At 42.7% G+C, this 23,514-nt stretch overlaps 1 protein-coding gene across 1 annotated transcript in view; it reads left to right on the forward strand.

Annotated features, from left to right (window-relative positions):
* The first annotated feature begins 456 nt into the window (after positions 1-456).
* LOC126474510 (cholinesterase-like) overlaps positions 457-23,514 on the forward strand; it is a 97,870-nt gene continuing 74,812 nt past the window's right edge. The window contains exons 1-2 of the mRNA XM_050101981.1: positions 457-465; positions 13,680-13,814. Of these exons, the coding sequence (XP_049957938.1) occupies positions 457-465; positions 13,680-13,814 (144 nt within the window). The remainder of the gene's footprint in view (positions 466-13,679; positions 13,815-23,514) is intronic.

Raw genomic sequence — 23,514 nt, forward strand, 5'->3', positions numbered from 1 at the left:
TCTTTCCCACAAATGGCCACTTTGCTTGTCGAAACACTACGTGTATGATGACTTTGTAATGCTTTGTGTAATTTTCGGTGCTTCAGTGCTACGACACAGACGTGCGGCATACTTGTAAACTATGCAGAAGTACATACGTCAGTTACTCTTTTGCTATCTCTGGACTGTGAAACCATTAGATGCTGCCACTTTAATCAGTTTCTTGAACCCCGGCAACAGAGTAGACATTTTATCAAAGAGTCTGATTAAAATCTGATAATGTGTATACGGCTAATAACGGACACTGTCTGTTTTCAATTTCTCCCTCCACATGCTAGCCTGCTGACCTTTGTACAGCGACTTGCTTACTGAGGACGTGGCTATTACCTTTTGTCGCAGTTATAAGCCAGATGAGTAACCACGCAGGCAATAAAAATGTCTCCCACGTGCGTCCTTCTTCTGCTCTGGTTGGCGGTCATGGTCAAGGTAAACGCAGCGCCACCTTCAGCAATATCTCACCCGTGACAATGTGTACATCGCAGTGCAGTTTCTGCTTGGGGGCGTTACTGCGTCGTATATGCAACGTAGTGCGGATTTGTAAGTATAGACATATTGGCAAGGTATTAGTGTGGCATTCGTGGCTTCCCGACGTGTGTTCGTTAAATGCGGAAACGTAAATTATAACGACACTACTACCGTATGCATCCATAAAGGGCTAACCTGCTATCATTCTTTTCTTGGCTGCCGAAGGACAATCACCGGTGGACATCCATCAGAGAATGAAGAATATGTAAGGATCAACATGTCTCTCGAAAACCACCGTTGTGGAATAGTGCGTCAAGTTCCGCGCTGGTTGCGGTTCGACACAAGATGGTGGTCGATCTGGGAGGCCAGTGAGAGGCACGATTATCACGCTGTCGTTCCCTTAAAAGAAACCCCGAACTAATGACGATTCCTGTCGGACGAGGATGTGCAGCAGGATGTTACTGACTTCTTCATGCAGCAGGCCACGTTGTTTTGCCAAAACGGGTGTCTTCAAACTGGTGTGTCGCTGGGACGATTGCCCGTATGGTCACAGCGATTTTGCCTGATTAGCATATCGATTCCGCTCTATACTTCTTGTGCGGTCCTTGTATTTTCGTCGTTGGAGGCTTTAAACTCGGCTCTGATATCTTCACACTCTAAAAAATGTATTAATTTCTCCAACCTGATACGTATGTCTTAACGAATATGGAATCTCAAATTTATGTTTCATGTCAGAAACGGCTTTCTTTTTATTCGAGTAGCACTAGCAGCTGTCTATGATTGTCTTTTCGCCATAAAAGTGCCATAATTTTTTTCCTGATAAGTGTTTTACGATTAATACTCTTAGTATTTAAGAAGAAAGATAATTTATTTTGTTTCTGCTACTAACTTTTAAAACGTTAATCTCGTATATAACGCCTCGCGACTGTTAATCTTGGTACCTAAACGTTCATTTGCGAGACCGTCTGCCTGTACTTCCATTCGTGCCTTCGAATTTCCCTCATGTTTCCCTCTTTTTCGTTACGCTTCGCATATGAGCAAGAATGTAATATACTCCCCATAAAGGAAGGAACGGTGTGGAATTTGACGACACACAGTGTTTTACAAGGTGAAATGGATGAAGATTTGAGAACATTTTTTCTTGTGCGTCTGAACTAAATGTATGCCTTTGTGCCAGCCGTAAGTTGCCGGTTTATGCGGCTGCCGGTAGAGGTCTCGCTTTAAAGCTCGCTAGCTCGCTCGCTAGTTCATTGGCCATTGTGCTTCGAGACAAGACTGTCCAAAAGACGATTTGGGTTCTCCATTCGAATGGTTGCGTTTAAGTTAGAACTGTGCGGCATTACACCTCCTACTGGTCATAGCATTTAACAATGGCAGGAGCAGTTTCAAGACACTGGTAGTTTATGTAAGGCGAAATCCACCGGTCACCACTGTGACGTAGCACGCATTCAGCAGAGTCTTGCATATAGTCCACATAACTCGTCGCGCTAGCCGAGTCTTAGCCATTCATCATGTGGCTTATGGACGCGTTTTGTTACCCCGTTTATTTTTCAACCAATACAGGATTCCATCGCAACAAGCCCTTCATTATGGTGAAAACACATGTAGGGTTACGTGTCTCAGTGTGGAGATGGAAGAAAGAAGTATAGTCTCATATTTGGTGTTCAGTGATGAACGTACGTTCAATTTGAGTGGCAACTTGAATCGTAAAAGCATAAAAATACGGAAAACACAGCTGTCAGATTCCAAATTCCTGCATAAAGGGACTTCCAAAGCTTCATGCGTCTTACGCCGTTTATCGGGAAAAAAGATTAGCGAATCGTTCATTTATTACGGACATATTGGAGACATGGATTCTTCCTCAGTTCTGAGAGCATGTCCAAAAAATGCAGCACCGCCACATTGGTAACTGCATCTAGGAGCTTTTCTTAACAATGAGCTCTCTCAAAGATGGGTGGACCCTAAGAACAGTACGGATTTCACATTGCACCATTGGCCTCTGTAACGATTAGTTATTTAATGTAAGAATGTAAATGTGCTTCAGACTACATCACTAGCGCATATGATAAATTCTATGTGAAATATGTGAATCATATGTTTGAAGAAAAAAACTGATGTACAAATTGTTCTTGATTCAGTTCTCGCGCTTTGCTTCTTGTTCGCTCTCTGGAATGGACGTGCAGAGTAAGAGGTTCTGTATTTTATTTTGTAACATACTTAATAACGGGAAATGCCCTTTCTTTAATTCGTTTCCGACATTTTTATGATGCTGTCCTACTAACTGTCAACCGTTGATATGTATCTATCTAATAAGCCTCTGGAAGTGGACGTTGGCTGCCGGGGTGGCCGAGCGGTTCTAGGCGCTACAGTCTGGAAGCGCTCGGCCGCTACGGTCGCAGGTTCGAATCCTGTCTCGGGCATGGATGTGTGTGATGTCCTTAGGTTAGTTAGGTTTAAGTAGTTGTAAGTTCTAGACGACTGATGACCTCAGAAGTTAAGTCCCACAGTGCTCAGAGCCATTTGAACCAATTGAAGTGGACGGGTGGGTGACGTGCCATCAACGCACTACCGAATGTACAGTTACGTTTTCTCAAGTCGAGCCTGCGATCTAATTTTCCTTTCATGAAGTCCGATTATCATTGCTTTTATGGGGCAAATCGTTCGTTATACCTCACGGTCCTGCGTTACCAAGATGTTCCGCTCTCCAACGATGATATCTCAGTCTGAGTTTTACAAGAATGTGAGCATCTCAAGTAACGTGATATTATTCAACGAAGTAGGATTTGCGGTTTTATCACTCATATGAAATTCTACTTCTCCATGTCATTATCATTACACTCCTGCTGTTGTCAATGTGGTATGTCTCGCCTCTCGAAGAATTAACATTCACAAATATCACTTCATCATTTTATTTATTCTTTTTTGTGTGGTACATTACACCTTCAAGTTCCCCTGATTTCTTTTTGGAATGGTTTGTGTAAGCGTCCATCTACGTGGCCGGCGATTCGACAACTTTGGCTAAGTGCGACGTTCGGTAGCAACAGGGACAATGCCGGACGGGATCGCGAGGACGTGCTACATGGTTGCCTGTCAAATGTGCATTTCGCCGTGCTACCCATGGAAGGCACAATGGAAATTTATGAAAGTGAAATCAGAACTTTGAATTTACAAGTAATTGTAAAAAGTACGTCAAGTGAGTATGTTCATGCCATGTAAAAGATTTATCCTTGTAAAATCTAATGGTTCTTTGAAAAATAAAGACTTTGTGTCTCTTTGCCAAAGCTAAAAGTCACCCCAAGTTATTATTCCCATTCATGTAGAAGATACAGACCTGTGAAACTTGATGAATCTTTTTCAAACGGCCTATATTGTCCCCTTCATCATGTACAAATCTTTCTTTCAGCGCCTTGGAATGTTCTGAGTAATAAAAGTCTGGTAAAGGGTAAACGTTCTTGATTGAATTGTAGAACATATTTATGGATTCCAAAATACCTTTTCCCATATTGACTCACTTTGTGATCTCTAGGATATCCTTAATTTTTCTACTTTCTCTACATTACATCTTCTAATACTTTGTTGAAAAAAAAAATGCTCTGCTACCATGAAGTTCTCATACTTTCACCCGAAATTTAATTTTTCGGTTTTATTTACAGCCGCTTGTAGACTTATAATTCAAATCAGAGCCAATTGTCATGAACTTGATTAGAATGTAACATACTTGAAGCTAAAGATGAACTGTTGCTGCAAAGTTAATATTAAGAACATCAACTAATGGTTGCCATGTCAATAGAGTTAGAGACTTTTCACAAAAGTTATTACGTGAATTTATATTGTTATTGTCAGTATCTGTGATTCAGGATGTTGTCTGTATGAATTCCTACTGTTTTTAAAGTCTATGACGAATTCAAAGGCTTAAAAAATATTACATTAAAAATGCGGAAAATCTCGTTGACAAACCTCTATTCGGAGCAATGAAGGAAATCTATGTATTTATAACATATCTCTTTCAAGGTTAATTTCTCTTATCTCAAGAGGAAAATGATTCTTTCAGAACAATACACATTGTCATTCCTTCAGTGTACCTATGGACGTGGTTTCTGTGATCAGAGGCAATTAAAGAAACTTATCAGGATTTCATATTCAACCGTAAACTGATAAATTATCACAATATTGATTAAAAACTGAAAAAATTATGCAGTCACATCTGATACTTACTTCCTGAAATTATATCTCAATCAATATTCGATGATAGCGATCCAAGATCAATTTCGCGTAATATGGCTGAAGTTAACGTGGAGGCAAACGGAAGTAAAGAATGGGTAAAAAAAAAAAATACTTTAAGGCTTTCCTCTTTCTTGTTCAAACTGTTCGCGTGTTTTTGTATTTCTACAGCTTATGCGACATTGCAGATTGGGGCAGGTGGAGAAATCGGCCGTGGCAGAGCACGCACTGAATGCGACCGACCACGTAATAAAATTCGCCGACACGGAAATTCTGGATGTAGAGAGGCACTATCACACGCGCTTGTTCAGAGAAGCTGTAGAAATACAAAAACACGCGAACAGTTTGAACAAGAAAGAGGAAGGCCTTAAGGTACACGAATCCTGTCTTCCCGTACTGCAGCGAACGACCGTCGCAGGTAGCAAGAGAACCGCACCGGAAATGACCGCGGAGAAGCCCTCTGACGTTGGCGCGCCAGGTACCTTTAGTCTGCGGCCGCGAGCTCGGCTCCAGTTCACCACCGGCAATGGAGGGTGACGCTTTGACAATGCCAGCCACTCGTGCTGGCGAAACGTCAGAAAAATCATTAGATGAACGTCGGCCGAAGAACCCGAGACAGAAGCCAATAGGCAGTTTGTCAACAAGTGGCCACGAAAGCCTTAACAATTTTGTATCAGACTCAGTCAAGATTATGCACTATGTGATCAAAAGTATCCGAACACCCCCTAAAACATACGTATTTCGTATTAAGAGCATTGTGCTGCCATCTACTGCCAGGTACTCCATATCAGCTACCTCAGTAGTCATTAGACATCGTGAGAGAGCAGAATGGGGCGCTCCACGGAACTCACGGACTTCGAACGTGATCAAGTGATTGTGTGTCACTTGTCATACGTGTGTACGCGAGATCTCCACACTCCTTAACATCCCTAGGTCCACTGTTACCGATGTGATAATGAAGTGGAAACGTGGAGGGACACATACAGCACAAAAGCGTACAGGCCGACCTCGTCTGTTGATTGACAGAGACCGCCGACAGTTAAAGAGGCTCGTAATGTGTAATAGGCAGACATCTATCCAGACCATCACAAGGGAATTCCTAACTGCAACAGGATCCACTGCAAGTACTATGACAGTTAGGAGGGAGGTGAGTAAACTTGGATTTCATGGTCGAACGGCTGCTCATAAGCCATGCATCAAGCCGGTAAATGCCAAACGACGCCTCGCTTGGTGTAAGGAGCGTAAAAATTGGACGATTGAACAGTGAAAAAATGTTGAGTGGAGTGACGAATCACGGTAAAGAAAATGGCGGGATGTGGGATTGGCGAATGACCGGTGAACGTCATCTGCCAGCGTGTGTAATGACATCAGTAAAATTATGAGGCGGTGGTGTTATGGTGTAGCCGTGTGTTTCATCGAGGGGGCATGCACCCCGTGCTGTTTTGTGTGGCACTATCACAGCGCAGGCCTACATTGATGTTGTAAGCACCTTCTTGGTTCAAATGGTTCAAATGGCTCTGAGCACTATGCGACTTAACTTCCGAGGTCATCAGTCGCCTAGAACTTAGAACTAATTAAACCTAACTAACCTAAGGACATCACACACATCCATGTCCGAGGCAGGAATCGAACCTGCGACCGTAGCGGTCGCTCGGTTCCAGACTGTAGCGCCTAGAACCGCACGGCCACTCCGGCCGGCGCACCTTCTTGCTTCCCACTGTTGAAAAGCAATTCGGGGATGGCGACTGCATGTTTCAACACGATCGAGCACCTATTTATAATGAACAGCCAGTGGTTACACGAAAATAACATCCCTGTAATGGACTGGCCTGCGCAGAGTCCTGACCTCAATCCTATAGAACATCTTTGGTATGTCTTGAAACGCCGACTTCGTGCCAGGCCTCACCGACTGACATCGGTACCTCTCCTCAGTGCAGCACGCCGTGAAGGATGGGTTACCATTCCCTAAGAAATCTTCCAGCACCTGATTGAACGTATGCCTGTGAAAGTGGAAACTGTCATCAAGACTAAGGGTGTGCCAACACCATATTGATACCGATGAGGGCGCCACGAACTTGTAAGTCATATTTAGACAGATGTTCGGATACTTTTGATCACATAGTGTAACATTCCAACGAAAGATGAAAATGAAAAAGGATTTATTTTAGAGGTCATTGCTGAAGAATGGAAAAATACTTTACCGCTACCAAACCACCTCTCAGGAAAATAAATGTTTAATTTATATCTGAGCTCAACATGTTTTGTTTCTATAAGCTGTAAATAAAAACGCATCTGTCTTACTGAAATCTTGTGTATTCGTCCTATAAACTTATTCCTGTTATCATTTTTCACATTTGCCAGAAATTTGTGGAAAATTTGGTTATGAATATTTTTAAACAAACGCTAAGGTGGCTTGGAAGTTGCGCCCATAATTATTTCTTACGATAAAAAAAAGGAAACAGTGAAAATCAGAAAGATGTACACTCGACAGCAAAAAAAGTGGGTCACACCTGAATTCCAAAGAGTTGGCTGCACCTGAATGTATGTAACCAACATAGCATATCCGTGTTGCACATCGTCGCAACCCTCCACAGTACAGTCATTGTAAGATACACAATGGGTACCGCTAGAGACTACTAGAGAACACTGGCCGTATGACAGTCCGTCCAGATGTAAAGTAACACTACGATAGTACAGAAGAGATCAGACAGTCCTTAACGTTTGTAAACTGAACTTAATTACAATAAGTGACATTTCAAACATTAAGGGACAACTAATTTCGTCACATAAATCGTTCAGTAATCCTGAAGCACAATTAAATATTTGAGACAGTATATGGATTTATAAAGTTGTATGGCAAGTTCTTTGCTATCTAAAAGGTTTACCCAACACATGTTGAACGTCGTTCAACGTTCAACGGGGAGTGGTTTCGCATCAGCTTTATGTAATTCTAAGCAGTTAATAGAAAACTTGATTAACGGCGGCAAGCACTCTACGGAAATAGCAACATGAACAGCAAATCACAAGTAATATCATTGTTCACATTACTCATCAAAAGTTACTTCTACACAAAGTTGTACTTTAAATGACATGGCCAACGTCTTCGTTCTGGATCCGGATGCAAACCCAGAACGTAAAGCCATTGTTAACCAAGCAAAGCTTTGTGCCTTATCGAGACTCGATCACTAGGCAGAAAGAAACGTCAAATATTGACGTTTGCACCAGTGTCAGTTATCAATTCTCAACTTGAACGTAAATGAAGATAATGTTTGTACTAAATCAGGAACCCTAACATGACAATTACCTCGAAAGACGTTGTATATTATTGCATTGTCAAGGAACAAAGGATGCACATGTTTAAAATTGAAATGCCATCATGTAATGCTGGTGACAAGGATGCGAAAACAGCACCTAACGGTTCTAGGTGCTCAGTCCGGAACCGCGCGACTGCTAGGGTCGCAGGTTCGAATCCTGCCTCGGGCATGGATGTGTGTGATGTCCTTAGGTTAATTAGGTTTAAGTAGTTCTAAGTTCTAGGGGACTCATGACCACAGATGTTAAGTCCCATAGTGCTCAGAGCCATTTGAACCATTTGAACCAGCACCTAATCTGATTGTTGAATAAGTACGTAAAATCAAAATGTAGATATCACAGTTTGTCACCTGTAGCGAGCCTCGAACCTTAAATGACGAGTGAAGTTATATTTCCTGACTGGAATTTGAACCCGGCGCCTAACGCCGTCGTTGTCTAACCAGGAACAGACGAGAAATATCCAATGTTGGTCCACCATTAGCGAGATGTGCGCACGTTTAACTAGAAATAAGACGACGATAACGTCTATTCTGACTGAGAGTCGAACGCCGCACATATGGTTATGAAGACACGTTAACAATCAAATTCTTATTCAGTAGTAGCTAGGAGTAGCATTTTTAGTTGCAAACCTTAAGGCCTTTCTCATCCCTAGTAACGTGTTGCCTAGTATCTGCGATATCATGGTGTTAATTTACAAGTGGATTGACTGGCGTAAAGAGCAATGTTCTCTAGTAGTCGTGTATCATTGAAATGGAAATGAAGTGCCTCAGCAGAAAGTAATTTCCGTCGTGCAGCACGTATTGTTTCAGAGACACTGAGTACATGTTATATGGGCACAAAACGTGTGTTATATACTACGTATATACTATTCTTTGGAGAATCTGCCGCCAAACCTGTTTACTTTCACATTACGCTTAGTTGTCGTGGTTGAACACACGTTTTCTTAAGGCTACATCTAATGCAGAGCGCTTACAAGAAACCGTAGTTTCCTGCGTCATGCTATTGCTAGCTAGGTGAAATATGAAATGTAATTTTGAACGTATTGTTCGTCAAATATTTGAATGAATCGTCAACTGTAGGTGTGCCTGCACATATTATAGCATAATAGCTGTAGCTGCGTTAGTTCATACTACAGACTTGGGTAGGTTAGGTGTAATTTTTGATCCATCAAGGGGTGATCGTGGCCTTGCGACCTGGGTCTGTACTAGCCGCGGCTCGCGAGCTACGGGCCAACCAGGATGGCCGAGGCGAGACGGAAGTGAGCGAGCTGGCGGTGGCGTCGGTGGGTCAACAGCCCGGGACGAGCCAGCACGGCTGCGCCACATGCCTCTGCCTCTGCCACTCCGTTTGACGTAAATATGTTTACCTCCTCTCCTGGCATCAGTATAAGAGCGACAAGCAGAAATACACATCAGGCTGTCTGCCGTAATGGCTCACTGGAGAGGTCTATTTGAGATAGAGTCGTCGCTCTCACTGAAGAAGGAGGATGTTCCATCAGAGAAGCTGGCAGACGGTATGGCGTACCACATACCAATGCAACGAGATGGTGGAGGATCTGCCTTGAAAGAGTAACCACCAACAGGGCTCCCGGCTCAGGCAGGAAGAGAGTGAGCTCACAGCAGGAAGACAGGGACCTAGTGTCTAGGAGCAGAGTAAATCCCTTTCTGAACGCGAAGCAGTTGCGGCGGGAGACCAACTTCCTCGGCTCCAATGACACGATTCGCCGAAGGCTGAGGGACGCTGGGCTGCATGCACGACGATCCGCTGTGAAACAAGAGCTCAGCGAAGACAACGTTTTATACCGGCTAGCATTTGCGGAGCTCCATCTGAGGGCGTCGTGGGACAACGTCATTTTAACTGATGAGAAGGTGTTTTCCACCAGTAACGATGGTCCACGAATCGTTTACAGGCCGCAAGGGACTCGCCATCGACGCGAATATGTAACCATGACGAGAAGAAGTGGCCGGCTATCTGTTACCTGCTGGGTTTGATTTCTGCGAGAGGGGCGTGAATTCTTCACATGATAGAAGGAACTCTGGACATCGTGCAGTATGCCCACATATTGGAAAATGTGATGCATCCGTGAGTGCGAATGCTGTACGCAGAAGGGGACGTCACATTGCAAGAGGACCATTCTCCTATTCACAAGTCTGCATTTGTTCAGCAGCGGCTCTCCACGATTGGCGTCAACGTCATGGACTGGACGCCACGGGCGGCTGATATGAACCCCATGGAAAACATGTGGGCTGAGGTCGTCAGAACATTAACAGAGAAGTGGCCACGAAACCAACCAACTACTGCGGACGCTCTTTGGGACTGTGTCCTGGAAGCCTAAGAAGAAGTTGCTTCTTCAGGCTGTTACGTCCGACGGCTTATACATTCTATGCCAAGACGCATGATAGAAGTACAAAAAATGAAGGATTCTGGATAAAATGTTTTGTGTCTTCTTTTTCGTCATTTTTCCTCAATGGAAGCTAGTGGAAGATCGCGTGGCAACAGAAAAGATACAATATGGGTTAGTTTTTCTTTGAATTGCCTTTTTAATTCAAGTGGGTTTCTTTTGAATATACAGTTTGTTAAATATTCTATTTTGATTTCATTTATACCCCGTCTAGATACTTACAAACTAATCAGCGTAGATGGATTCTGTCACAGTAGTTTTTGTTATTTCAAATATATCTCTCTCTCTTCTCCACCATCCATGAATACAACCTCCGTCCTTCACACAATAGGCAATATATTATGTTTACTCGTTGTTAATATCCCCTCTATTCTCTCTCACACTCTCTCTGACACTATCACCGCAAGTGCCCTTCTATTCCACTCCCCCAAAACTTTATAAACAAATCTAGCGGTTTCCATTGACGCTACATTGTCTCTTTTAATTGCTGCTGTCTTTACTCGCTATCATTCCTCTCAACACCTATGAAACCGTATTCTTTGATCTCCCCTTCCCTATAACACATTCTTCGTTCTGAAAACAGTCCTTCCTTATCTCTCGGTCTTAAGATAAAACGAACTGTGGCAACATATAAGTAAGCAATACTTTGAAAGCATTTCACGCTTGTATTTTGCACTTCTGCACTCCTATTCATTCCCAGATCCCGCCCTCCTTCCTGTTACCCTTCCCTTGACATCTGCATCTACATCTAAATGAATACCCTACATTTCATAATTATATGCATGGCAGGGGGTTCTGTGGTCTGGTGGATTAATCTTGTATTGATGTGTAAAACGTGTAGGTTCACATTTCACGTCAGGTGTAGATTTTTAACACAAAGTAATTGTCCTTCACCCCTAGTAACGCCAAGTGCAGAACGCCAGTAAGTTCCGTAGTTCAATATCCGCAGTAAAGATAACATCCCTTCGCTGCCGACTGGGGCAGAGCGACATTCGTTTGAGCTGTGACAGATGGAGAAACCCCGGAAGGCAGAGACTCTGTCACCAGCACGCCGTCGTAAACTAGAAAACGTATTTCATTTAATGAATCCATGGCAATGTAAGTTCACAAGTCTCTTACTTTATTTGAAACTGAGACGTTGAAAGTTGTGGTGCTGGACTGGGAGTCGAATTCGATTTCACTGTGTTCCCCAAGATTGCAAACTCTTCTAGGCCTCCTCGAAAGGCACCTATCTGGTTTCGAATCCTGGTCAGCACAAAATATTCATTATTTCATTTCAAGCCCTAGCATCTGCACTCCGAACTACTTGTGAAAAATAGTTGCATTTTCAACGTCTCTTCGTGCGTTGTCAGCTGTAACGTGTTCGTTTCAACTCACAGCCACATCATGAGCTTTTTATCAGTACATTACAAGATCAAACGTTTCATCACATCGTTGAAAGTACAAACATGCCACTCCTCGCTATTATTGGAAAAGAATTTGATAGCTAAAGTGTCTTCATGACCAAGTGTGCGGGGTTTGAATTCCATTCTGCACAGAACTTTTCGACGCCTGATGTCTAGCTATACATGCGCACATCTCGCTTCTGGTGAACCAACAATAGCTATTTATCGTCTGTTCCTGGCTAGAAAAAAATGGTTCAAATCGCTCTGGGCACTATAGGACTTAATTTCTGAGGTCATCAGTCCCCTAGAACCACTTGAACCTAACTAAGGACATCACATACATCCATGCCCGAGGCAGGATTCGAACCTGTGACTGTAGCGGTCGAGCGGTTCCAGATTGTAACGCGTAGAACCGCTCGGCCACTCCGGCCGGCGTCCTGGCTAGAAAACGACGGCACTAGATGCTGGGTTCGAATCCCAGTCAGGCAAAAACAGTTCTGTCGTCATTTAAGGTTACAACATCTCGCTATTGGTGAAAATATTTGATATTTAACTTCTGATTTTACGTACTTCATTAACAATCCGATTAGGTGCTGGGTTCGCATCAATGTCACAAGCTTTACATGATGGCATTTAAATTTTAAACATGAGCATACCTTGTTCCTTGTGAATGACACCATATTAAACGTCGTTGGGGGTAGTTTCCAGGTAGGTAACTGTTATGACAGGATTCCCAGTTCAGTACAAACATTCTCGTCATTTATTTTCAAGATCTGAATTGATAACTGATATTAGTGCAAACGTCTACACGTCTCTTTATGCCCAGTGATCGGGTCTCAATAAGGAACAAACAAAGCTTAGTTTAGTTAGCAATGGCTATAGGTGCTGGGTTTGAATCCAGGGCCAGAACGACGATGTTGGTCATGTGATTTAAAGTTCAAATTTGTGTACACGTAGCTGTTGATGTGTTACGAGAACAATGATATTACTGGTTATTCGCTGTTAATGTTGAGATTTCCGTAAAGTGCTTGTGGCTGTTAATCGCGTTTTTTACTGGTTCGTTCAATATCCAATTTCCAGAGCCTCTCGCCGTTGAGCGACGTTCAGAACGTGGATGGAAAACCTTTTCGAGAGGGAAAAACTTTTTTCCAATTGCCGTTCAGCTCTGTAACTCCATATATTGTCTCAAATATTTAATTTTGACAATGGATTACTGTACGATAATGTAAAATAATCCGTTTTCTCAGAACTTTTGGAATGTCACTTGTTGTAATTAAGGTTAGTTTATGAGTGTTATGGGGTGTCTCATCGCTAAGAACGTGTTTTCTAATATGTTTTGTACGACGATATTAGTTGACGCTTAGGCTGCCTGCCATAAAGACCTTTGGTCTCTAGTAGTCTCCTACAGTACCCATTGTGTGCAGTCAAACGACTGTACCCCATGGGGTTTTGGTGTTTAGAGGACCTGCAACGCATCTACGTTATGTTGGTTGTATTCGCCAGTGACCCACTTTTTTTGCTGTCAAGTCTACAACTTTTAAATTACCTGTTTCGTATATCATGTTCCATCTGCAAGGTGTTCGCGAATCACTTTGCAGTTATTTCTAACTGAGCAGAAATTGTACATATTTTTTTTCTTTTTTAATTTGTGAACATGACAATTTTACCTTCTGAAAAATTACCTGCCACTAAGGACCACCCTAGTGAACATGTGTTTAGAGCGTAGTCTTACGAAATATTAACGGTACCCTGTCAATAAAAATATAATAATGGTTCAACTCTGCAGAATAAAAGAAAATATAACTGTTATAACTCGTGTATTCACTCGTAATTGAAATGAGGTGACGTTTCTACAGGGTGACGACGTGCTGGTGACAGTGCAGCAGGGCACGCTTAGAGGGACCACGGCCACGAGCGTCTACAATGCGTCCTACACGGCATTCCTGGGCATCCCCTATGCTCAGCCTCCACTCGTGGAGCTGCGCTTCCAGGTGAGTACTCACTGTGTGAACGACGCAGTAAATAATGATCATATAAATTAGATGTTCCAGAGACATATTAAGTCTCATCTTTATCTATGATAGAGAATACATGCCAAAGCAATGAATTAAATTTTTTTACCAAGGCCGGGATTTGAACCCACGTCTTCTGCTCACTATTAAAACGTACTAAGCACTGTTACTTCCTGACTCTGTGGCTAACACAGCTGCACCGATTATCTTGGAATTTTCGTTCATTGTTTCGGCCTGTATTCATTATCATAGATGAAGTTGAGACTTAACATGTCTCTGCAACACATAATTTATATGAGTAATATTTTACATACGCCTGAGGTACAGGCAGGAGTGTCCCCATTGCGTTAAATAGGAAGGTGCTATTCCAACGTTGGAGAGTCTCTGCGGTTCTGATACGAATTAAGAAGGGGAACATCGACATGGACTGAGGCGAGAATTGGAGTTTGTAATGGGGAGGGAGACATACTAGGCCATGGTAATCCTTGCAGTTATTCATTCACAGTGTCATACTCGTGCCGTGGTTAGCGCATCTGTCTAGTGAGTAGGAGTCCCAGGTTTGTATTCTGGCCTTGGTACAAATTTTAATTCACTGTTTCGGCCTGCTTTCATTATCATGGGCGTAGTAAGTGATACTCAACAAATCTGCCTGCGGGTGACCTCTGTTTCCAGGTGCGTCCCAAAAAAGTCAGCCTATTAGCGTTGAGCGTCCTGATTATTTTGATGACACTCGACCTGCACCTATATCCATTTGTAACTTAACGATACTCGAAGGAAACTCTAAAATGACAATAGAAACGACAGCAAACTACATGGGTACATACGGTTGGTTCCTCTTCAGTTTCTTCACATGCAATCGATGTTCCGACAACTCTCCTAGGTTACTCTTCAGTAGAAGTAAACATAACGCTGATATTTTACAGTGTTTAGCTAACAGTGAACACTGGAAGATCCCAGCAGATTGGTCAACATGTCGTTTGTGTAAGAAGGGGTCTGTCTAATAAACTTTTCTGGTAATTACAAAAATACTTTAAGTGGGAATATCTGCTATAAATCCTTTTACTCAAGTTCTGGGGCTAAACTCATTAATTTTTTCTTCTAACGTCACGTTCACGAACCACTGAATCTGTTTTTATCACCCGATTGTATAATATTGAATAATCCCTATAGAGGTATCTAGTCAGGTACCCTCAATAAATTATTAGCGTAACGGATAAGCAGGATGTATTAAAACATGTGCGTAGTGGTAGGCGCGGTCGCAGAGAACGGCCTTGATTTCATTTCAATAAGACCACTTCATTCTCTTTTTTAGAGCACACTTATTTAAGTCACGTCGATGGTTTAAGACTTTCGTGTGAAAACGAATCTGGACTGAACGGTGGGATGAAATCAATAAAAGAATGAGATCATTATCACAAAGAGTGGCAGTTTATTTGAGAAAAAAGAAAAACCGCATAATTCCGAGTAGGGCTCGAGCTCTCAGGGTTAGATATAAATTTAATTATTTATATAGATTGTAATAATAATTTCATGTGTCTCAGTGGATTATTACAAATGCCTTTTCGGTGAGTTGCATGTCTCTGATCTACACCAGTTATCCAGCGAAGGAGAAAGGGACCTGCAGTTCAACGTGAAATCCGCACTACGTGTTCTCTCTGGTGTGTCCTCACATCGTTGAGAGTTGAAGCCTAGGCTAAAACGAAGACTGAAAAATGCGTCGTCCGAGCGAGATACGATCGTACAACCTCTCTGTTGCAATACACGCGCTTTACCTCTAGATAACTTTTTTTTATACAGTCTACCGCTCCACAAACCTTTTTTTTTTTTTTTTTTTTTTTTTTTTTTTTTTTTTACAAAAGATGGGACCTTCATCGATCCCTATAACCCGTCCAGAATATGCCTTCACTGGAGAGCTTCCTAGCTTCCTTCAGCTACTTCCGAAATATCTTGAAGTACTTAAATCTTCCTCTCAAAATGACCTAAAATTTGTATGTTCTCCTAAATCTAAAACTATCTTCTTCTAACTGTAAGTGATGACATATTTGTAGTTTGACAGATGAACTGAAAGTGCTCTATTTTGTAACTGAATAACGGGAACTTAAAAATCTTGCATGACAGTCTAGTTTGTCAGTCTTCTCAACAATGACTTATTCATGTTTACTAAATATACGTATAAAGGGTTTCTCGGCATGGCCTTCACATTCCCGGCTAATGTAACTTAAATAAATGTCTTCTGTAAATAAATGCATAGATACATATACAAGCACACACACGTACACACAAACACACACACACACACACACATTGTGCTGATTGCTTGCTTGGTCATTAATTGTTATCTTCAGTAACGTCGTATCCACTTTGTCTTTCCGAATTAAAGGATCACGCTCAAATTTATAACGGATAGGGCGTATCGTTCTGACTATTTGATCAGGTCTGCTGAACTCATCGTTTACTATACCTTCCTGCGGTTTTTGTTATATTACTTTGTTATACTTAAGATATTTGCGAAGTTCCCTTTATACTGTTTACGCCGGCAGCCTTTGACGTTGTATCGTGAGGTACGTGAAGTCTTCTTCAATTTTTTCTTCGTCGTTTAGAATATAATAAACTGTTTGTCCTTTTAATCAGTTTACCAAAATCCTTTTGAGCTTAGCATATGGCACGGCATCCGGACTGGGGAAGTTTGCTGGTGTTGTGGTATCTGGGGGTATTCGAGTACGGCAGCTGACCTTGTCAAAACGGAAGTCTGGCTTTCACTATCTCATACGTTGCATGTGTTGCACATACATTAATTAGCTAATTGAGTGGAATATAGTTTGACATTTGTTGCTCACGTTGGATAGCAATTTTTGTGTGTAGATAGTACTCCAAATAACACACCAGTTATGATCCTTGTCTTTTTCTTCTATATTTCTCATGGGCTTGGATTCTACCAGAATTTTATAAATTTACTTCTCCACCTATATTTGCTTTGCCGGAATCCTTGTTCGAACGTAACTGTATTCTCCAAGGAAGTGCCTGAAATGGTAGAGATCACGTGAAACGTGATGAACATCAATCGGAGCATTTAGGTGAGGAGGTGAAATTTAATTGATCAGGTATATAACGAGCACTCTTCGGAGAATAGTTATACTCAATTGTATGTAGTGTTAAAAGAAAGAGTTTATGCCTTTTTGCGTACGTCCCTGTGGATTAACCCACCGTTCCGCATGGGGAAGTCAACGTATCATATTCGTCTTCAAAGATATTTCCTCTGGCTACAAACTGGCCAATGGCGAACAACAGCCTTTCTAGTATGCCGCTGGGAATTGGTAACACTTTCGGAACATAGTCTAAGTTGTATATGATATAGGTAGGTACCAGTACATGTTTTTCTAATGTATCTAATTTCCTCACGCTTTAAGCCGTAAGCATGATATAATTTTGTTGAATATTTCTCTATTATTTATGTCAGTGGTGTTCTGTATCCTTTTCCTTAATTATACCCTCAATTTCAGTCTAGAAAGGTCTTTTAATTGTGTATGGTCTTACAGAGCTATGCCGCGTCCGATATTTTTTAATCCGTATATTTTCCAGTTCAGTTTGGCACTAGATGCAGCTTCATATTTCTGTATTGTTTCAGGTGGAGACTCTATTTCTTCTGTGTTCATGGCAACAAATCCACAATCATCTGCGTAACCGCGACACACAAAGTTCCGTCCATTGATAGTCAAAATTTGTATCTGTTTCCTCTGTATAGTAAGCAGTGGTTCGATAGTAATGGAAAATGGTACCATGATAGCAACTGAACTGACTAAACTTACTGAACTGTCAATATAAATAGAGCGACTGAGGTGACCATTAAATAAAGTCCTTGAATACTATTTCTGAACATATTTTGTATTATTCAGGTGCACTGGTGCGGGAATCTTGTTTCATGCAGTATGTGAAAAAGGAACTGATGGCTCATCCTATCGAAGGTATTTTCTAATTATAACGTTACGACGGTGCATTTCATCCTCCAAGACTACTCTTTGATATTATATCGCTATGGCTCGTTAGTGTGTGGTAAATTGATCTGCCTCTGTCAACACTTGTTTGGCATTTTCCAGTAATCTTATTCATGACTGTCTTCAGCCTTTCGCTTACTACGTGGACGAATATTTTATAATCGCTACAGCGTAATGAGTCGAAAATTCTTGAGGGTGTTACTGCACGGTTTTTTAGGTTGTAAGGCTACAGTCCCATGTTGAAATTCTGGTGGAATGGAGTTGTTTGGTTCCATCAGTTCATTCAAGCGGCAATTAGTTTCGACTTCATTTGCTTAATACAGTTCCGCTGGTTGGCCATAACAACCAGGAGGTATATTCTCCGTGCTTTGCACTAAAATGTCTTCCAATTCTTCTTGAGTCACTTCTGCTTTCTGCTGATTTGCATCCACTGTACAAAGTCTTTGAGACAAGTTTAACCTTGAGAACAAATGGTTCAAATGGCTCTGAGCACTATGGGACTTAACATCTGAGGTCATCAGTCCCCTAGAACTTAGAACTAATTAAACCTATCTAACCAAAGGACATCACACACATCCATGCCCGAGGCAAGATTCGAACCTGCGACCGTAGCGGTCGCGCGGTTCCAGACTGTAGCGCCTAGAACCGCTCGGCCATCCCGGCCGGCGGCGATACCAGTGCCACTGTTACGCGACTGGCTTGAAATACGAACAGACATCATCTTTCAGACACGCTTGACAACTTTCGCTTATGTCCCATAACTCCTCCTTGGTGTTGCAACTTATTTGCAGGCACTTTACTTACGTAGCTGGAAACAAACTGAGTATCTAGCCTCTGGCAATTTCGCTCGTGGCGTCATAATAGGAGAGAACGCGGAAAAGCGGCCCATCACTTGTACTGGGAACGAACGCGCACCAGTTTGATTGGTAAAACTCACACACAATATTGCTAACTCGGCTTACTGGTGGAATTTTAAGAACAAATTCATTCACGCATTCAGTCATTCACAATCGTTCATAGGGAAGAGCAGACCCTCGTCGTTAACTCAGATTGTTATGAATGGTGTGAATTGTGCGTTGTGAGCACACTGGGAGTTCCGTATTGACGATATTTAATCAAACGGGTCTTACTGACCAATTTTAAAAGCGAAACATAACAAGACCTAGAACCGAGAAGTTGTTTTACCTCAAATTACATGGGTAAATTGTTTCATGAGGTATCACTTAAAACTGATAAAGAATGTAAATCCAAATATGTCTCTGATGTCGTTGTAGAGATGCAGGAGTTCGGGCTATGAATATTAAAGATTGAAAGTGAGAACTAACTGGTATACTCTTTAATAGAAAATTTTGTTCAAAAAAAGTCCCAGTTCATAAATCTCAGACAGAAGGTACACTTTTCAAGTTTTAAATGATACCATAAATGACTTCATTTGGCTGTAGGCATTTTTTATTAATTGGACAATTGCGATTTCAGTCTTTGAGTCATTGTCAGCTGCAACTTGGAAAGATATTAGTCCATGTCGGACATGTCTGCATAACACGTCACCACCTACGTATTTTAGTTCATGGACTGATGTCTTTCCCAGATGTACTATATAGCGATAAAACTACTGAAATCACGATGGTGGAAATAATGACAAAGGCATAATACAGTCAAATGGCGCCAAAGTTACGTGTTAAAAATTTTATTATGATTTAGTCTACAGCAAAGGATGTACCATTTAACTCTTTCTGGAGCTGTCATTAACTAATTGCTAAGTTGTGAAAATTCTGTGCACATCACATATAGTTAGGCAAGTGTTGAGTCACGTCTATTTTTCTATTAGTTCTAAGCAAAATCTAGATATGCAGCTCCACAGTACACATCTTCAGGTTTGTTGGCTATTTCGTGAAACAACAAATCAAAACTCTAAATCAAGAAGAGGTACTGTGGTTCGGTGGATCGCTTGTTAAGAGCTAAATTACGGATACAGAAGTTTGAGAGTTAGATCCCGGTCGCTTATAGCATTTTTGTGAGTAACTTATCGCCTTTTTCTCCTCTGGAAAAGCTCATTAATGAGAAAAACGTCGAGTTGAGCTGTATTTCAGACTACACGTTGAATACAAAAACACACTGCCCGTAACACATGGAACGTTTGTTAAATTCTCTCGTATTTGAAGTTAATTTCGTTTACTCCGTTTGATGTTAGCTGGAACAAAATCAGTCGGTTGATTTCGAGAATAAATATCTGCTCATACCCCAACAGATAACGCACTGTAAAACAAACTTCCTGTACCAGCAAGCGGAAGCCTCGTGGGAGCGTAGCTCAAAACCTTGCTGATGGTGCTGTGTCTTCGAAGCTCATCCGCACATCCTTAAGCACTTAAAGTTACCTGCTCTTATTTGTAGTACAGATGGTAGTATATTGCGCTTCAGCAAGTGATATCTGAAGATGAACAACACTACGAGAGCCGTTGTAGGACCCTTAAATAGCAAAAACATTTAGTAAAATTTTAATATATTGATGAGATCCAGTGTCTTCCTCTTTGGTAGATGTATATTCGTTGCGTCAGTTGCCTAAAGTTACGAGAGCGTTTATCAGAATTCACGAAGCGCACGTGACCATAACTATTCCTCATCAACACTGCTCTATCGACCCGAACGAAATAGTTATGCGCACTTGAATTTACAACTTCAACCTGCCACAACGCCGCAGTACTATGCGACATATGCATTACGCTCTCTGAATCCCTGGGCGTAAAATAACAACGCCAGGGTAGTTTTGGATCCGCTAGCAATCAATGACTCGATATTTTCCAGCACGTAAAAATGTAGATGAACCATCCGTCAAAACTACAGTAGTACCATAATCACAACACTGAGGCAACCAGATAGGTAAATTGTCCCACTTACATACATGACTTGGAGTGACGTCGCCTCCTACATCATAAGCTTTTGTTAATTATCTGTAAGCGTCTAGGACTGTGTAGATTGTTACAAATCAAAATATACGTGGGCTATCCACAAAGTACATTACATTTTGAAATTAAAAATAAATAAAGTATTGGAAATCTTTTTTATTATGTACAGATGAAAGCCACACTTAAATACTACTTTTCTACATACACTCCTGGAAATGGAAAAAAGAACACATTGACACCGGTGTGTCAGACCCACCATACTTGCTCCGGACACTGCGAGAGGGCTGTACAAGCAATGATCACACGCACGGCACAGCGGACACACCAGGAACCGCGGTGTTGGCCGTCGAATGGCGCTAGCTGCGCAGCATTTGTGCACCGCCGCCGTCAGTGTCAGCCAGTTTGCCGTGGCATACGGAGCTCCATCGCAGTCTTTAACACTGGTAGCATGCCGCGACAGCGTGGACGTGAACCGTATGTGCAGTTGACGGACTTTGAGCGAGGGCGTATAGTGGGCATGCGGGAGGCCGGGTGGACGTACCGCCGAATTGCTCAACACGTGGGGCGTGAGGTCTCCACAGTACATCGATGTTGTCGCCAGTGGTCGGCGGAAGGTGCACGTGCCCGTCGACCTGGGACCGGACCGCAGCGACGCACGGATGCACGCCAAGACCGTAGGATCCTACGCAGTGCCGTAGGGGACCGCACCGCCACTTCCCAGCAAATTAGGGACACTGTTGCTCCTGGGGTATCGGCGAGGACCATTCGCAACCGTCTCCATGAAGCTGGGCTACGGTCCCGCACACCGTTAGGCCGTCTTCCGCTCACGCCCCAACATCGTGCAGCCCGCCTCCAGTGGTGTCGCGACAGGCGTGAATGGAGGGACGAATGGAGACGTGTCGTCTTCAGCGATGAGAGTCGCTTCTGCCTTGGTGCCAATGATGGTCGTATGCGTGTTTGGCGCCGTGCAGGTGAGCGCCACAATCAGGACTGCATACGACCGAGGCACACAGGGCCAACACCCGGCATCATGGTGTGGGGAGCGATCTCCTACACTGGCCGTACACCACTGGTGATCGTCGAGGGGACACTGAATAGTGCACGGTACATCCAAACCGTCATCGAACCCATCGTTCTACCATTCCTAGACCGGCAAGGGAACTTGCTGTTCCAACAGGACAATGCACGTCCGCATGTATCCCGTGCCACCCAACGTGCTCTAGAAGGTGTAAGTCAACTACCCTGGCCAGCAAGATCTCCGGATCTGTCCCCCATTGAGCATGTTTGGGACGGGATGAAGCGTCGTCTCACGCGGTCTGCACGTCCAGCACGAACGCTGGTCCAACTGAGGCGCCAGGTGGAAATGGCATGGCAAGCCGTTCCACAGGACTACATCCAGCATCTCTACGATCGTCTCCATGGGAGAATAGCAGCCTGCATTGCGGCGAAAGGTGGATATACACTGTACTAGTGCCGACATTGTGCATGCTCTGTTGCCTGTGTTTATGTGCCTGTGGTTCTGTCAGTGTGATCATGTGATGTATCTGACCCCAGGAATGTGTCAATAAAGTTTCCCCTTCCTGGGACAATGAATTCACGGTGTTCTTATTTCAATTTCCAGGAGTGTAGTTGCCATTTAAATTAAGGCACTTATTGTAGCGATGGACGAGCTTGGAAATTCCTTCGTCGTAAAATTCGGCCGCCTGCGCCTTCAACCACGTGGTTACCTCTTCTTGAAGCTGTGCGTCGTCATCAAAACGCTGCATAGCCAACCACTTCTTCATTGCTGGGAATAAGTGGAAGTCGCTCGGTGCCAGGTCGGGACTGTATGGCGGATGAGGAAACAACTCCCACTTAAAAGATTCCAGAACTTCACGAGTGGCATTTTCTGTGTGGGTCCGGGCGTTGTCGTGAATCAGCAATATCTTTGAGCCCAACTTTCCCCTGCGCTTGTTTTGTATTGCTCTTCTGAGGTTGTGCAGAGTTTGGCCATACCTTTGAGAGTTTATTGTAGTGCATCTTTCCAGGAAATCCACAAAAATCGTATTTCTACCGCGTTTCTGATTAACCACGTGGTTGAAGGCGCAGGCGGCCGAATTTTACGACGAAGGAATTTCCAAGCTCGTCCATCGCTACGATAAGTGCCTTAATTTAAATGGCAACTATGTAGAAAAGTAGTATTTAAGTGTGGCTTTCATCTGTATATAATTAAAAAAAATTCCAATACTTTATTTATTTTTAATTCCAAAACGTAATGTACTTTGTGGATAGCCCTCGTACTTTACCACAGCCGGTCGGAGTGGCCACGCGGTGAGAGGCGCCATGTCACTGACTGCGCTGCCCCTCACGCCGGAGGTCCGAGACCTCCCTCGGGCATGGGTGTGTGTGTGTGTGTGTGTGTGTGTGTGTGTGTGTGTGTGTGTGTGTGTGTGTGTGTGTTTTGTTCTTAGCATAAATTAGTTTCAGTTAGTTTCAGTAGTGTGTAAGTCTAGGGATCGATGACCTAAGCAGTTTGGTCTCTTAGAAAATCACATAATTTTGAACATTTCAGCATTTGAACTTTACCAACACCAATTCACTGTCTGCACGACTTTAAGTGATTGGATGTTGTCAGCTCGACATCAGCAAAAAGACTTATTAGGGCACGCATGTGGCTCTGCCATTCAACAGAAATCCGACGTCTTCCAACATCCTCACTGCTGAGTTAACATTTCTGGACTGCAATGACGTCAAAAAGTACACTTTAATAATATTAATCCTCCGCATAATTCAATGACCTAACTA

Source organism: Schistocerca serialis, chromosome 4 (genome assembly GCF_023864345.2).
Source record: "Schistocerca serialis cubense isolate TAMUIC-IGC-003099 chromosome 4, iqSchSeri2.2, whole genome shotgun sequence".
In the NCBI taxonomy this organism is placed as follows: domain Eukaryota; kingdom Metazoa; phylum Arthropoda; class Insecta; order Orthoptera; family Acrididae; genus Schistocerca; species Schistocerca serialis.